The sequence below is a fragment of the Callithrix jacchus genome, chromosome 7, assembly GCF_049354715.1.
Source record: "Callithrix jacchus isolate 240 chromosome 7, calJac240_pri, whole genome shotgun sequence".
Taxonomy (NCBI): Eukaryota; Metazoa; Chordata; class Mammalia; order Primates; family Cebidae; genus Callithrix; species Callithrix jacchus.
The window spans coordinates 114,930,436-114,945,325 of NC_133508.1; the positions used below are offsets into that span (position 1 = coordinate 114,930,436).

General features: G+C 38.3%; 1 protein-coding gene across 6 annotated transcripts in view; it reads right to left on the reverse strand.

The window, feature by feature from the left end:
* USP33 (ubiquitin specific peptidase 33) overlaps positions 1 to 14,890 on the reverse strand; it is a 64,479-nt gene that overhangs the window by 6,369 nt on the left and 43,220 nt on the right. For all 6 annotated transcript variants that reach the window (XM_078332272.1, XM_054236435.2, XM_078332273.1 and 3 more), the window contains exons 18-21: positions 14,061 to 14,187; positions 13,260 to 13,429; positions 11,873 to 11,954; positions 9,302 to 9,410 (exon numbers count right to left, since the gene is read on the reverse strand). In XM_078332272.1, the coding sequence (XP_078188398.1) occupies positions 9,302 to 9,410; positions 11,873 to 11,954; positions 13,260 to 13,429; positions 14,061 to 14,187 (488 nt within the window). The remainder of the gene's footprint in view (positions 1 to 9,301; positions 9,411 to 11,872; positions 11,955 to 13,259; positions 13,430 to 14,060; positions 14,188 to 14,890) is intronic.

Here is a 14,890-nt window from a genome sequence, read left to right on the forward strand (position 1 = left end):
AGGCTCTCAAAGTGCTGGGATTACAGACGTAAGCCCCCACACTCGGCCTATATTAAAAAATTTTTTTTTATTTATCTGTGTGAGGTGGTTCGTGCCTATAGTCCTAACTACTCAAAAAGCTGACGTAGGAGGATCATTTCTGATTACGCCACTGCACTCCAGCCTGGGTGACAGAGCAAGACCCTGCCTCCAAAAAAAAAAAAAAAAAAAAAAAAGGTGCTACAGTAAGATGTACACTAACACTAACAGTACTAGGAAGCATGGTAGCATCTATTAATAAACAATTCTAGGTTATGTCTCAAAATTTAACAAGTATACATAAAAAGGGGCATAAAGATTGGGTAAATGAAGATGGTCAAGACAAAGTCTTCAAAACAATGAATACTCCACATATTTATTAAAAATCTAATGTGTAAACTTTATACTACATATACTATATCCACAGTTCACACTTTTTGAAGATACTGGTAGACAACTTGCTGCTGCAATGATCTTGTACATATCATTTCACAAGCAATATACATAAATGTATAGGTAAATTCTAGAAAGTGGTGGAACTGTCCCTGAAACCAATTCCCTCTTCTAGCCCTAAGGCCTAAGGAATAGGTATGTGACTCAAACTATACATAACTCTGCCAGAAATAAAAATCTTCAGAGAAGTGACCTAATGGTTAGAATGGAATCATTCCAATATCAATTCAGGTAGATACTCAGGACTACCTTATTTCTGAAACTTTTGGAGGTCTGGTTTTTCAACTTTTAATTTTAGTAAATTTCTCTTTCTTGCCGGGTTAGCCAGTCTGGCTTGTACCACTTGCAATTAAAAACACCCAAGTGACAGAAAAACTGTTCTCAAAGAGAAGCACAGGCAAAAGAGGGTTGGGGAAATTTAGGCTATTTGGAATTAATCTAATTGTAGTAGTGTGTAAGACTCCTAAAAATATCTCATGATAGGCAATTAAATCCATGGAACACACTACCTATGGACAAAGACAACCAAGTTCAGATTATATAGTTCCTCTAATCAAATCTAATCAAAACCCTGTAACTGTCTAGAGATATCCTTATAAAAATAGCCCAGAAGTACCTCCATGATCTTGCCCCATAATCTGACCTCATCTTCTAATACTTTCTTCCTCATTTTTCACTGGTGGTCCCAGAACCAAACAAATATACCCCTGCCTCACAAGACTTTTCAGTAACCCTTCTTTTTGCAGGTATCTGAATGACTATCTCCCTTATCTCCTTTAAGACTTTGCTTAAATGTCATCTTCTCAATGGAGCCTATCTTGACCATCCTGTTTAAAACTCCAAACTGGGCTGGGCATGGTGGCTCACACCTATAATCCCAGCACTTTGGAAGGCCAAGGCGGATCACCTGAGGTCAGGAGTTCAAGACCAGCCTGGCCAACATGGTAAACCTCATCTCTACTAAAAATACAAAAACTAGCCAGGGATGGTGGTGGGTGCCAGTAATCCCAGCTACTTGGGAGGCTGAGGCAGGAAAATCACTTGAATCCAGGAGGAGGAGACTGCAGTGAGCCAAGATTGTGTCACTGCACTCCAGCCTGGGCAAAACACAAAAATCTGTCTCAATAGTAAAATAAAAAATAAAACTCCAACCTGACTCCTCCCTCTCACCACTGTAATCTTGGTGCCTCTTATTCTGTCCAATGTTTCCCTTTTCCACAGTACCCACCATCTTTTAATATAACATATAACACATTTATTAATATAAGCTCTGCCCTGACACAGTGGCTCACTTGAGACCAGGAATTCAAGACCAACCAGCCTGGGCAACATGGTAAAACCCCCTCTCTACTAAAAACACATACATACATACATATATATATATATATATATATATTTTTTTTTTTTTTTTTTAATTGCTGGGTGTGGTGGCACATGCCTATAGTTCCAGCTATTCAGGAGGCTGATGTGGAAGATCTCTTGAGCCTGGGAGATCAAGGCTGCAGAAAGCTGTGATCATACTCTGTGAGGGCAAAGATCTTTCTGGGACACAAGATAGCTGCTTCAAAGGAACAATGAAACAAAAAATGCTGTGGCAGTCTCTGATGGTTAACAAAGAAATCAAGGCATATTTGTCTCAAGGCATGGAATTAAAGTTGGGACTTTCTGTGATGGGCAACTTATCCCTAGAGAACTGAGATTTCTAAAATGTAATGTCAGACTGAATCTGCCAGATGCTGGATTATAAAAGCCATTAAATTCATACCACTACCATGTTTGAACACTTTCAGGACTTACTTTATCTTTGATATTAAGAAGTTACTTGCTATGTGTTAAGGTAGAGGCTTTTTAAAAATTAATTAAGCACAGTTACCTCATTGATTTACAGATGTGTTTCTCACTAGTTTGGGGAACTTTAAACAATTACTCTAAATGTAGTTCTCACCCTATTCTCTTTTTAAAAATACATAATAGAAAAATATCCTATAACTATCCAACATGTCAAAACTTTTCTTCATTCTTTCTGCTTATCTCTTTGTTCTTCACCTTAGGAGAAATCTTTCTACTATATCTTTCAGTATACTAATTTGCTCTTCAATAGTATTTATTTTGCCATTCAATCAACCCATCTATTGAGGTTTTGTTTTGCTATTTAGGATACAATATCCTTATGTATCTCCCTAAATATCAATCATACTTCATATGTCTACATTCACTGCTCTATCTAGGCAGATACCTTAATCTTTCTGGTATAATCGACAGGGGTAGAATGCCAAGGTCATCATCTGCCACTTCCAAGATTAAAACCCACATAGTCATTTCCTATGGCCTTTGGCTTGCTTCTTTGATCTGATTCTATCTGCCTTTTCAAATTTTTCAGAAACTTCACTTAGATGCTGATCCACCAAGGGCACCTATTTTTATATTCTAGTGTTTTTAACACATGTGCTTTGTTTAAAAAAAAAAAAAAAGAGGGCTAAATAAAATGGAAAAAAAAAGCCTGTTATAGAAAAATAATAATAGGTTTGCATTTTTAAATTATTTATTTATTTATTTATTTATTTTGAGATGGAGTCTTAACTGTTATCCAGGCTGGAGTGCAATGGCATAATCTCGGCTCACTAAAATCTCCACCTCCCCAGTTCAAGCAATTCTCCTGCCTCAGCTTCCTGAGTAGCTGGGATTACAGGCACCTGCCACCATGCCTGGCTAATTTTTGTGTTTTTAGTAGAGATGGGGTTTCACTATGTTGGCCAGGCTGGTCTAAAACTCCTGACCTCAAGTGATCCGCCCACTTCGGCCTCCCAAAGTGCTGGTATTACAGGTATGACCCACTGAGCTCAGCCAATTTTATTTTTAAAGACAGGGACTTGCTCTGTTGCCCAGGCTGGAGTGCAGAGTCGTGGTCTTAGCTTACCGTAATCTCCAACTTCTAGGCTCAAGCAGTCCTCCCTCCTCAGCCTCTCAAAGTGCTAGAATTACAGGCATAAGCCACCTTGCCCAGCCCCAATGTGCTTTTTTAAAAAGCAATTTCATTAAGGTATAATCATCCCATTCAATATGGTCTTCAATGGTTTCCTGTAAATTTATAGTTGTGCAACTTTTACCACAATCTAGCTTAAAGCCCTCCAGCACCCCCAAAAGCTGTCCTGCACCAGTTTGCAATCAGTTCCCCTGCTCTTGGCCCTTGAAATCACTAATCATTTGTCTCCACCCTTTTTCCCTTTTTAGAAATTTCATATAAATGAAATTAGACATTATATAGTATTCTGTATATCTGTCTTACATTTTGCATACTGTTTCTAATATTCATCCATGTTGTATTGATCAGTACGCCATGATCTTTTTACTGCTGAAGAGCATTTGATTATACAACTGTAACACATTTTCTTTATCCATTTATCAGCTGATAGACATTTCAATTGTTTCTAGTTTTGGGCAATTATGAACAATACTGCTATATACATTTGTTTATATGTTTCATGTGAACACAAATATTCATTTCTCTGGAATGAACACCTAAGAGTAGGATTGCTGCGTCATGTAGGGGTTGCTGGGTCATTTTGTAGGGGTTGAAGCTACAAAAAATTACCAAACTATTTATCATTTGGCATGCAACATTTTGGATCCTCACCATCAATATTTATAAGAATTCCCTAATGACTATTATAATACTTTTTAGGTGCTTAATAGCCATATCTTCTTCTCTTTTTTTTTTTTTTTTTTGAGATGAAGTCTTGCTGTGTCACCCAGGCTGGAGTGCAATGGCGTGATCTCCACTTACTGCAACCTCCGCCTCCTGGATTCAGGTAATTCTCCTGCCTCAGCCTCTTGAGTAGCTGAGATTACAGGCATGTGCCACCATGTCTGGCTAATTTTTGGTATTTTTAGTAGGGACGGGGTTTCACCAGGCTGGTCTCGAACTCCTGACATCGTGATCCACCCACCTCAGCCTCCCAAAGTATTTGGATTATAGGTGTGTGATAGTTGGTACTATCTTACATGATGTAGTATCTGCTCCAAACTAGAAACCAATGTATGGTGGTTTTTCCCATAACCAGAATACATAAGCCTAGGAATCAGGTAAAGGAAATAAGAGGGCTCATCTACTACTACCTACTGACATATTCACAAAATCTCTGCTTCCCATACTCACAACTTCGGTCTCTACTAAATTTGGAAGATTTATATCCCAAGGGAACACAACAACAATTTGACTGGACTGAAGGTTGAGACAATCCCTGGCCATTTTGGGTTTCTCATGTCACTAAATCAGCAAGCAAAGAGAAGGTTACAGTACTGGCTGCAATGACTGATCCCAGTTAAAGGGTAAATAAAATGAATACTACATTACTACATAATAGGAACAAAAAGGATTATGTTGGGAAACCAGATCATACCCACTGTATTAGTTTTTGAGGGATGCTACAACAAAATACCACAAACTTGGTAAATGAAAAGGTATTATTCTCTCACAGTTTTGGAGACCAGAACTCCAAAATCAAAGTGTCAACAGGACCATTCTCCCTGCAGAGCCTCTTGAGGAAGACTCCATTCCTTGCCTGTCAAGTTTCTACCTTGCAGGTGTATTATTCTAATCTCTGCCTCCATCTTCATGACTTTCACCTCTTCTCTGTGTATCTCTCTGCTGTGTGTCTCTGTTAAAGGACACTTACTGGATTTAGGGCCCATTCAGACAACTGAGGATGATCTCATCTCAAAAATCCTTATAGATGCAAAGACTCCCTTTTCAAGTAAGGTCACATTCACCAATAAGATTAATTTACAGAGACTGGCATGGAAATATCTTTTTGGGAATCACCATTCAACCCATTATAGGCACCATTTAGTATTTCCATACTCAGAGAGAGAAACCTAATACATACAAGACTACTAAGGGTTCAAACTCCTCAGAAATTAAGGTCTGGGTTATTTTATGAGGTAAACACATTCACAATCAGCCAGGGTGTTTGCTGACAACAGAGGAAATAAGGAACGGGTAGTGATCAGCTACAGATACATATTTCTTCCTTGACCTACATACATATTTATAAATATTTACCAGATGTTCAAATAACTACCAATTTATTTTTTTCCTTTATTTCATTTGACTACTATTATAAGGTATGTTGTTGTTGTTTAACATTATAGTTCATTCTTTAAATTACAGACTATAACAGGGAAAAGAGTGACTATACTGATACTGTCTGAACTAAAAGATTTATGAATATCATTTAGAAATAGGTATAGTGACTGATGGGACTTTGGGTTTCCCAAATATGGGGAAAGGGCAAATGCAACATACACTGGTGCAGGAGTTGTACTGTCAGGCAGAAGCATGATATTGTTGCTACTGTTGTTTGGTTACATAAGTGCATATGGGTGCTGAGTTGACAAAGGGGCAGACTGTGCTGTATTATCTGTTAATGAACATCATTTTCATTTATTAATATATTCCATTCTGTGAAGACAAGCCTACAATTTGTAGGATCCATTGCCAGTAGTATACCAGACTATATATAAGCATGATATTATGAAAGGTATAAGTGAAAGAAAAACAATTTCCCCCCTCTGGTGGCAGCTTTAGGCAAGCTTGAGGCATCTACAGATGGCATATGTAGGGTTCTGCCACCACTTCCAAGCATCTTCCAAAGAATCCAATCTCACTTAGTATTGTAGCAGCTAACATCTTTAACAGTAGCATCCTGTGTCTTCTTTAATAATCCTCTTGGGTCCTGACAGCAGCAGTAGCTAGCTTCTTCAGTTTCTGAGCATTGTTATAGGCAGACAGCTGAAATTGTTTCCAAGGACTTTATGCAGTTTTGAATTTTTTTTTAAACTCTGAAGCAATCTCAAACTTACAGGAAACCTCCAAGTATACAAAGAAATTTTCTTTACCTAGTTCAACTTCAGAATAAGTTGATGAATAGATGTTCCTTTCCTTCAAATAGTTTGTTGTTTTAGAAAATGTTTTCCTCAATTTCGGTTTGTGACTTCCCACATTTGAGATTCAGGTTATCCATCTGTATACCAAAGAAGTGGTGCCATGTTCTTCTAATTGTATACTATCCTGGCACATGGTTTCATTTCTTTTTTCTTTTTTTTTTTTTAAGATACAGAGTCTCACTGCATTGTCCAGGCTAGTCTCAAAACTCCTGAGCTCAAGTGATCCTCCTGCCTCCACCTCCTGAGTATCTGGAACTTACAGGCACACACCACCACACCCAACAAATTCATTTGTTTCATTTCTAATGATATTCATTTTATCTTCGTCAAGATGGTGTCAGGATTCTCCACTGGAAGTCTTTTATCTTTGTAATTAATAAGTGTTTAATGAGTTAAGTTGAAATGATGTAAGCATTCTATTCCTCATCCTTTCCATTTATTCATTTATTTATACCAATATGGATGCAGTATCTCCTATTTAATGAGTTGTATGTTACTATAATTTATTTTAAGGCTAGGCACAGTGGCTTAAGTTTATAATCCCAGAGCTTTGGGAGGCTGAGGCAGAAGATTGCTTGAGGCCAGGAATTAGAGACCACCTGGGCAAGACAGCAAGACATTATCTCTGCAAAAAAATATTTTTTAATTAGCCGCACATGGTGGTGTGCCTCACAGTCCTAGCTACTCAGGACGCTGAGGCAGGAGGATCCCTTGAGCCCAGCAGTTCAAAGGTTACATTGAACTGTAATCTGTCACTGCTCCAGCCTGGTCAAAGAATGAGATCCTGTCTTTTAAACTAAAATTTAAAAATATATAGACATATGTAGATATAGATCTATATATCTATAGATATATTTTATATACATATATGTTTAATTTGAACATATTTTCTATCTATATGGATAGAAGAAAAAAGATGTTTTAGAAGCCAAGATCTGAGAGCTAGGTATGATCAATCCTACCAGAGTAAGCATTGATCCAAGGCATTTTTAATGAGAGTTAAGAAACATCAAGTTTCTATACATGCATACGAACACACGCACACACACACACTCTTCCATATTTACTCAGCTATTATCATGAGTTCACAAAGACACCTATTACTCCAATCCAATAACAACACAAGGTACATTTTAGTTTTCTCCCTTTGCATATTTGAAACTTATCTGACAATGAGAAACTTGGCACTTATTACACTTATGACTTTATCATTTTCCCATATGGAACTGATCGTTCACTGCTACTACCACCACTATGCTGCACCCCTGTAGCCACCAATGTCAGGCCAACATGGGCATCCAGTCTCATCCTGCCTGGGCGCTAACACTCTTGACTAGGCTCATGCCACTTACTATACAGAAGCTCTCTTTACCCTGTTGTGGTTATATAATGCCATTCTTGGCCACTGCTTCCCTCCCACCCTCAATGTGGTACCCTATCCCACTTCTAGATTTCCTGAAGGTCAGCAGTGGTCTTCTTGACCTTCACTGACCAGTACTTTCAGTAGTAATCCAAGTCTCTTATTCCCTATATTCTGATTCTATTCAAAATACTTAGAATAGCTTCTGTTAATCAAACCTTGACAGACACAGTCATTGGCCATTATTCAATGGAATAAACTATTTTGAATATTTAACTAAAGTTTGCTTCCTTAGATTCAAGAAACAAACAAAGCCCAACTAAAATAAATAAATCCACACCTGTATCTTTTTTTTTTTTAATGTAAAATTCACTTAACTTTAGGCAAGGGCACAAAAAAAGCCCTGAATCAGTGAGGAAAAGCAAGTGTGTGTCTACACATGTGCAGGAAAGGATAATACAAAACACACTGGACATCTCATTTTAATCTGCTCAGTATCTTCTCTCCTGTTTTTACTAAAAGAATCCCAATTTTCTCTTGCAGTATTACTCCTCCCTATAATAGTGTCTCAGTAGAGTTATCAATGAACATGTGTCTCAGGTGATGCAAATTTTCAATAGTCTTAAATAGTTGGAGCTATATTACTGACAGCATCACTGTGGAGACTTCTTGCTACCTCAATAACTGGAAGGGTACTAATCCTTGCCCATAAAACCTGGTTGTTCAGGCTTTTGATTTTATGACCACACTTTCTGTTGCTGACAATTAAGAGACACCTCATAATATGCTCGATTTGTGAAAAATTAGTATATTTATAAGCCCAGGAGTCCTTCAAAAAAACAAAAAGGATATTATATCTCACAAAAGAATGAAAGTACTACATGCAGTCTGCTGGATAGACTTTAGACAACACTAACTTAAGGAAACCTGTAATTTTCCATTTCAGTAAGATTTTGGCCAATGCCAGTACATTAAAAATAACAACAACTACCAATCCATAAAAACAAAAACCCACAAAGGGGCCAGGCAGAGTGGCTCATGCCTATAATCCCAGCATTTGGGGAGGCCAAGACAGCGGATCACTTGAGATCAGGAGTTTGAGACCAGCATGGCCAACATGGCGAATCCCTGTCTCTATTAAAAATACAAAAATACAACAGCCACGCGTGTTCGGGCATGCCTGTAGTTCCAGCTGCTTGAGAAGCTGAGGCAGGAGAATCACTTGAACCCAAGAGGCAGAGGCTGTAGTGAGCCAAGATTGCACCACTGCACTCCAGCCTGGGTGACAGAGCAAGATTTTGACACACACACACACACACACACACACACACGCACACACAAAGGGAGAACATAACTCCATACAACTGTAGTGAACTGCCTGAATCATTCACCGTTGTGCAACCAGAACACTTGAAATCTACTACAACTCTCTCATTTGATCATTTTCTTAACATCATATAGTTCTGCTAATTGTCAGTTCTTCATCTTTATCCTAGATGAATTTGAAAAGCAACACTTTTTTACCCGAATAAAAATTTCCAATTCAGTTTTTCTTCTTTTTTCAATTTTCTCCGCCTCAATTTGGCAAGTGTGACAAATGTACAGATGGTTGACAGCTGGTCCTCCACCATACCTAAAGCATAAAAAAATTTAAGAATTAAAATTATGGCAATCTTAAGAAAGCTTATATTCTAGGAAGTTTGTTTCTAACATTTAAGTCAATGGCAAAATACCCAGTTAAAAATAAATTGACTTTTATTTTTCTCAATTAATTTGAGAACTAATAAAATTCTCAAAATAATATAAAAATCAAAAATCAATAAGGACTTGTTATTATGTTTATTAAGGTCAGTGACATTATCAGTTTATTGCTTAACCTGCCTTATGTATATTTCAACTTTCCTTTATAGCTACTTCTGCTCCAAAATGTTAGAGCCAACAACAGAATGAAATAAGTAGTTTCAAAAATTATCATGCAACATATAAATCTTAGCTATACATCATGGCCACAGTCAAAGTTTTCATCAGATGAAGGCCTTCCCTGGCCTCTCAAGTAGGAAGCATTCAGTGTATAAATTATTTTTAATATTTAACCAAAGAAAACATAATTAATAGGAAAATTGTGGTAGAAAATGTTTTAAAATAAAGGTCAGGAGTTTGAGAGCCTGGCCAACATGGTGAAACTCCATCTCTATTAAAAATATGAAAATTAGGTGGGTGTGGTGGCTCACACCTGTAATCTCAGCACTTTGGGAGGCCAAGGCAGGCGGATCACCTGAGGTCAAGAGTTCAAGACCAGCCTGGCCAATACACACACACACAAAAATTAGCCAGGCGTGGTGACAATGCACCTGTAATCCCAGGTACTTGGGAGGCTGAGGCACAAGAACCTCTTGAAATGAAGGTCGGAGGTGAGGTTGCAGTGAGCCAAGATCGTACCCCTGCACTCCAGACTGGGCGACAGAGCAAGACTCCGTCTTAAAATAAACAAATAAAATAAAATTTTAAAGTTTACAACATTAAGGCCAGGCACGGTGGTGCATGCCTATAATCCCACTACTTTGGGAGGCCAAGGCAGGCAGATGGCTTGACTCCAGGAGTTCAAGACCAGCCTGGGCAACATGGCAAAACCCCATCTCTACAAAATAAAACAAACAAAATCCCATCTCTACAAAACAAAACAAACATGGTGGTGCACGCTTGTGATCCCTGCTACTCTGCAGGCTTAAGTGAGAGGATCCCTTGAGCCCAGGAGATAGAGACTCAGCAAGGCAAGATCATACCACTGCACTCTAGCCTAGTTGACACAGCAAGAACTTGTCTCAAAAAAAAAAAAATTTACAATTTAAGAGTAAGATATTGCCAGGTGTGGTGGTTCATGCCTGTAATCCCAGCACTATGGGAGGCTGAGGTGGGTGGATCATGAGGTCAGGAGTTCGAGACCAGCCTGGCCAATATGGTGAAACCCCATCACTACTAAAAATACAGAAATTAGCCAGGCATGGTGGAAGCCACCTGTAGTCCCAGCTATTCAGGAGGCTGAGGCAGGAGAATTACTTAAATACAGGAGGTGAAGATTACAGTGAGCTGAGATCACGCCACTGCACTCCAGCATGACTGACAGCAAGACTCCATCTCAAAAAAAAAAGTAAGATATTCGGCCAGGCATGGTGGCTCACGCCTGTAATCCCAGTGCTTTGGGAGGCTGAGGCAGGTGAAACTCGAGGCCAGGAGTTTGAGAGCAGCCTGGCCAATATGGTGAAACCCTGTCTCTAGTCTCTACTAAAAATACAAAAATTAGCCAGGCGTCGGACACCTGTAGTCCTAGCTACTTGGGAGGCTGAAGCAGAAGAATCGCTTGCATCCGGGAGGTAAAAGTTGCAGTAAGCCAAGATCACGCCACTGCACTCCAGCCTAGGTGACAGGGAAACACTCTGTCTCAAAAAAAAAAAAAGTAAGATATTAAATTGTGGGAGTGTATACATACGTAAAATTTTAGTGTGGGGACATGCAAACTATTTTAAACAAGATACTTAAATTACTAAAGTATACCTTTACAGACAGATAATTAGAACAAAAAAAAAATAGAATTATCTAGACTATATCACAGTAGCTACAAAGTCTTCCTACTCACACTTTAGAATGAATAAATGAAGGAAAAAGAAGATATATTGTACATAAACATACAGCAGAAGGAGCATCTGTGAAATAATCCAATCCCCCGCTTTTTTTTTTTTTTTTGAGACAGAGTTTCGCTCTTGTTCCCCGGGCTGGAGTGCAATGGCGCGATCTCGGCTCACCACAACCTCTACCTCCTGGGTTCAGGCAATTCTCCTGTCTCAGCCTCCTTAGTAGCTGGGATTACAGGCACGCACCACCATGCCCAGCTAATTTTTTATATTTTTAGTAGAGATGGGGTTTCAACCATGTTGACCAGGATGGTCTCGATCTCTTGACCTCGTGATCCACCCGCCTCGGCCTCCCAAAGTGCTGGGATTACAGGCTTGAACCACCACACCCAGCGCCAATCCAATCCCCTTTTAACCAGTTTAACTGACTTTCACAACACTGTATGATCAGATTAAAAAAACAAACCTGCTATATAGGTTATCCCAAATGTTCTGAGGCAGCATCAAAACCAGGTCTTCAATATAACCAGCTTTTCTTGGAGGAACACCTAAAAAAAATTTAAACATACTTGTTTCATGCTTTATATTTCTTTCAAAGATTAAACTTATTTTTTAACAGTAACTAACTGACTGATCATCATTTTTTTTTTAAGTGGGAGGGTCTTGTTCTGTCACCCATTCTAGACAGTGCAGTGGCATGACCATGGCTCACAGTAGCCTCAAAATTCCTGGACTCAAGGGATCCTCCTGCCTCAGCCTCCTGAGTACTTAGGACTACAGGCAGGCTTCAATACACCCGGCTAATTTTTAAATTTTTTTTGTAGAAACAGGCTCTCACTATGTTGCCCAGGCTGGTCTCAAACTCATGACCTCAAGTAATCCTCTTGCTTTGGCCTCCCAAAGTGCTGGGATTAAAGGTGTGAGCCACTGCATCTGGCCATTTTTTTAAGTCAAGGTCTCACTCTGTTACCCAGGCTGGAGTGCAGCAACATGAGATCATGGCTCACCACAACCTTGAACTCTAGGGCTCAAGGGATCCTCCTGCCTCAGCCTCCTGAGACACTAGGATTACAGGTGTGAGCCACAGCACCTAGCTCAATCATTAGTCTTACATTCTCTCTCCCAAGAAAGGTAATTATAAAGAATTTTTGGTGAACGTGTTTCCTCAAGATGAACATATACCCTAGAATTTCTATGTCCAATACAGGTATCCCTATCCCTTTTGGTTTCACTACAAACATAATTACCATGAATATCCCATCTTCAACCTTGAAGTTTAGTCAGCATCACACAAAGATCCTATTTATTGTAGGAACAAACATTAACGCAGCCAGTCTCACAAGGGCCAAAGTTATATTTACTTATGAGGCTTTTTAACTTAAATCCCAGATATATTTTCATACTTGGGAAAAAAGCCAACTATTCATTTAGACAACAGAGTTAAGAACCACCAATATAGTTGGTAGATAAAATCACCAGCACAGGAATGCCTCGGGTAGAAAAAATGATGTCTAATAGCAGAGCTCACTGTAATGTAAACAGCTGTTTAAGTATCTGACTCTACTATGAAATTAGAGCTTTCACAGAAGAAAAATGATCTTTAGAGGCTTTAGACACTAACAAAAAGTTTAGAAAGCATGTACTCATAAATATATGTACAATAAAGAAGCTAGAGATTACCTATAATAAAAAAGGAAAGTCAATTTCTGAAACCATATGGAATTAAACACATTAAGTTTGAATGCAGGTGGGAAATGGGAAATAAGTGCAAGAGGAAAATTTATGGCTCTCCTAATTTGCAAATTATTTTACAGCAAACCTCTACCACTGCTTTGCATTACAAGATTTCTTACCTCCATGAATACAAAGAAAATCATTATTGGAAATAGGGCCAGGTTCAGCAAAGGTCTTAAATTTATTTAGCCACTGTCGAGAAATATAAAACTGAAGGAGGCTTGGTTCCATTATGTTCAACAAATTTGATATCCTTCTCCTCTCTTTTTGTGCCTCTTCGCTGCTCTTCCTATTAAGGACAATAATTAAATTCAATATGCATTTTACTACATTACTAGTAGATAGATTTTTCTTATTAGACTTAGCACACATATTAACACTAACTTTATTAGGTCTTGGGAATTTCAAGAGAAATACACTTCGTATTATCCACCAAATACATTATATACCCATAGGGATGACACTATAGCTTACCTGCGGGTATCTACATAACTACTGGAACACAGTAGGCATTAAAATGTTTGTTAATAAGATCAAGCTAAATAATTAATCTGCTTCTGTTTCAGGAGCTAGCATCTTCTTTTGTAAGATGCTAAAAATACCAAATATTTTTATAGTAATACTTCCATTATTAGCTACTTTAGGAGAAAAATTAGTACTTAATTCAGACTATCAATATCTAATTTGTAAATTAAAATTAATCTTTCTAAAACAAAATACATCCCTTTGCTCTTCATGTAACAACATTTTCTGAACAAAGAATAATTCTGCATATACAACATTTTACTGTACTTTACTATAATAAAATAGGAGGAAAACAATTTCTAATCTTGACTCAACAATCCATTAGAATGTCTTAGAAGTCACTGATAAGTCTAAACTGTGAGATGTTCTTTCACATATATAGTTATTTCCATTACCTATAGAAAAGTACGTAAGCTTCTGCATTTTGTACAGTAGATTCTGAAACTTCAGTAACACTCTGATCATCAAATTCATACCAGAGATTATTTAGATTGTTTCGGCAGTAGGCTATATAGTGTCCACCTGAATTTGAGGGAAAAGAAATCATTACAGCAATACAAAAACAACATAAGAATAGAAAATAAACTTTGTATTTCCAGTGCCTAGCACAGTAGCTGGGATATAGGAAAAACTATGCTTGTATTTTTTTCAATGTGTATGCTTGCCACCATTCCTTCAGCACTTGATGACAGAACATGTAATCCTTCTTTTTTTTTTTTTTTTTTTTTTTTAAGAGATAGAGTCTTGCTCTATTGCCCAAGCTGGAGTGCAGGGAAGGGATCACAGCTCATTGCAGCCTCAAATTCTTGGGCTCAAGCCATCCTCTTGCCTCAGCCTCCTGAGTTATTGGGACTACAGATGCACATCACCATGCCTAGCGAATTTGTTTTTTAAAGATGGGGTCTTGCTATATTGCCCAGGCTGTTCTCAAACTCCTGGCCTCAAGTGATCCTTCTGCCTCAGCCTCCAAAAGTGCTAGGATTACAGGCATGATTCACTAACACCCAGCTATTAGAATACATAATTTTTTTTTTCTTTTTGACTCGGAGTTTCACTTTTACTGCCCAGGTTGGAGTGCAATGACATAATCTCAGCTCACTGCAACCTCCATCTCCCAGATTCAAGGGATTTTCTTGCCTCCGCCTCCCAAGTAGCTGGGATTACAGGTGCCCGCCATCACATCTGACTAATTTTTTTTATTTTTAGTAGAGGTGGGGTTTCACCA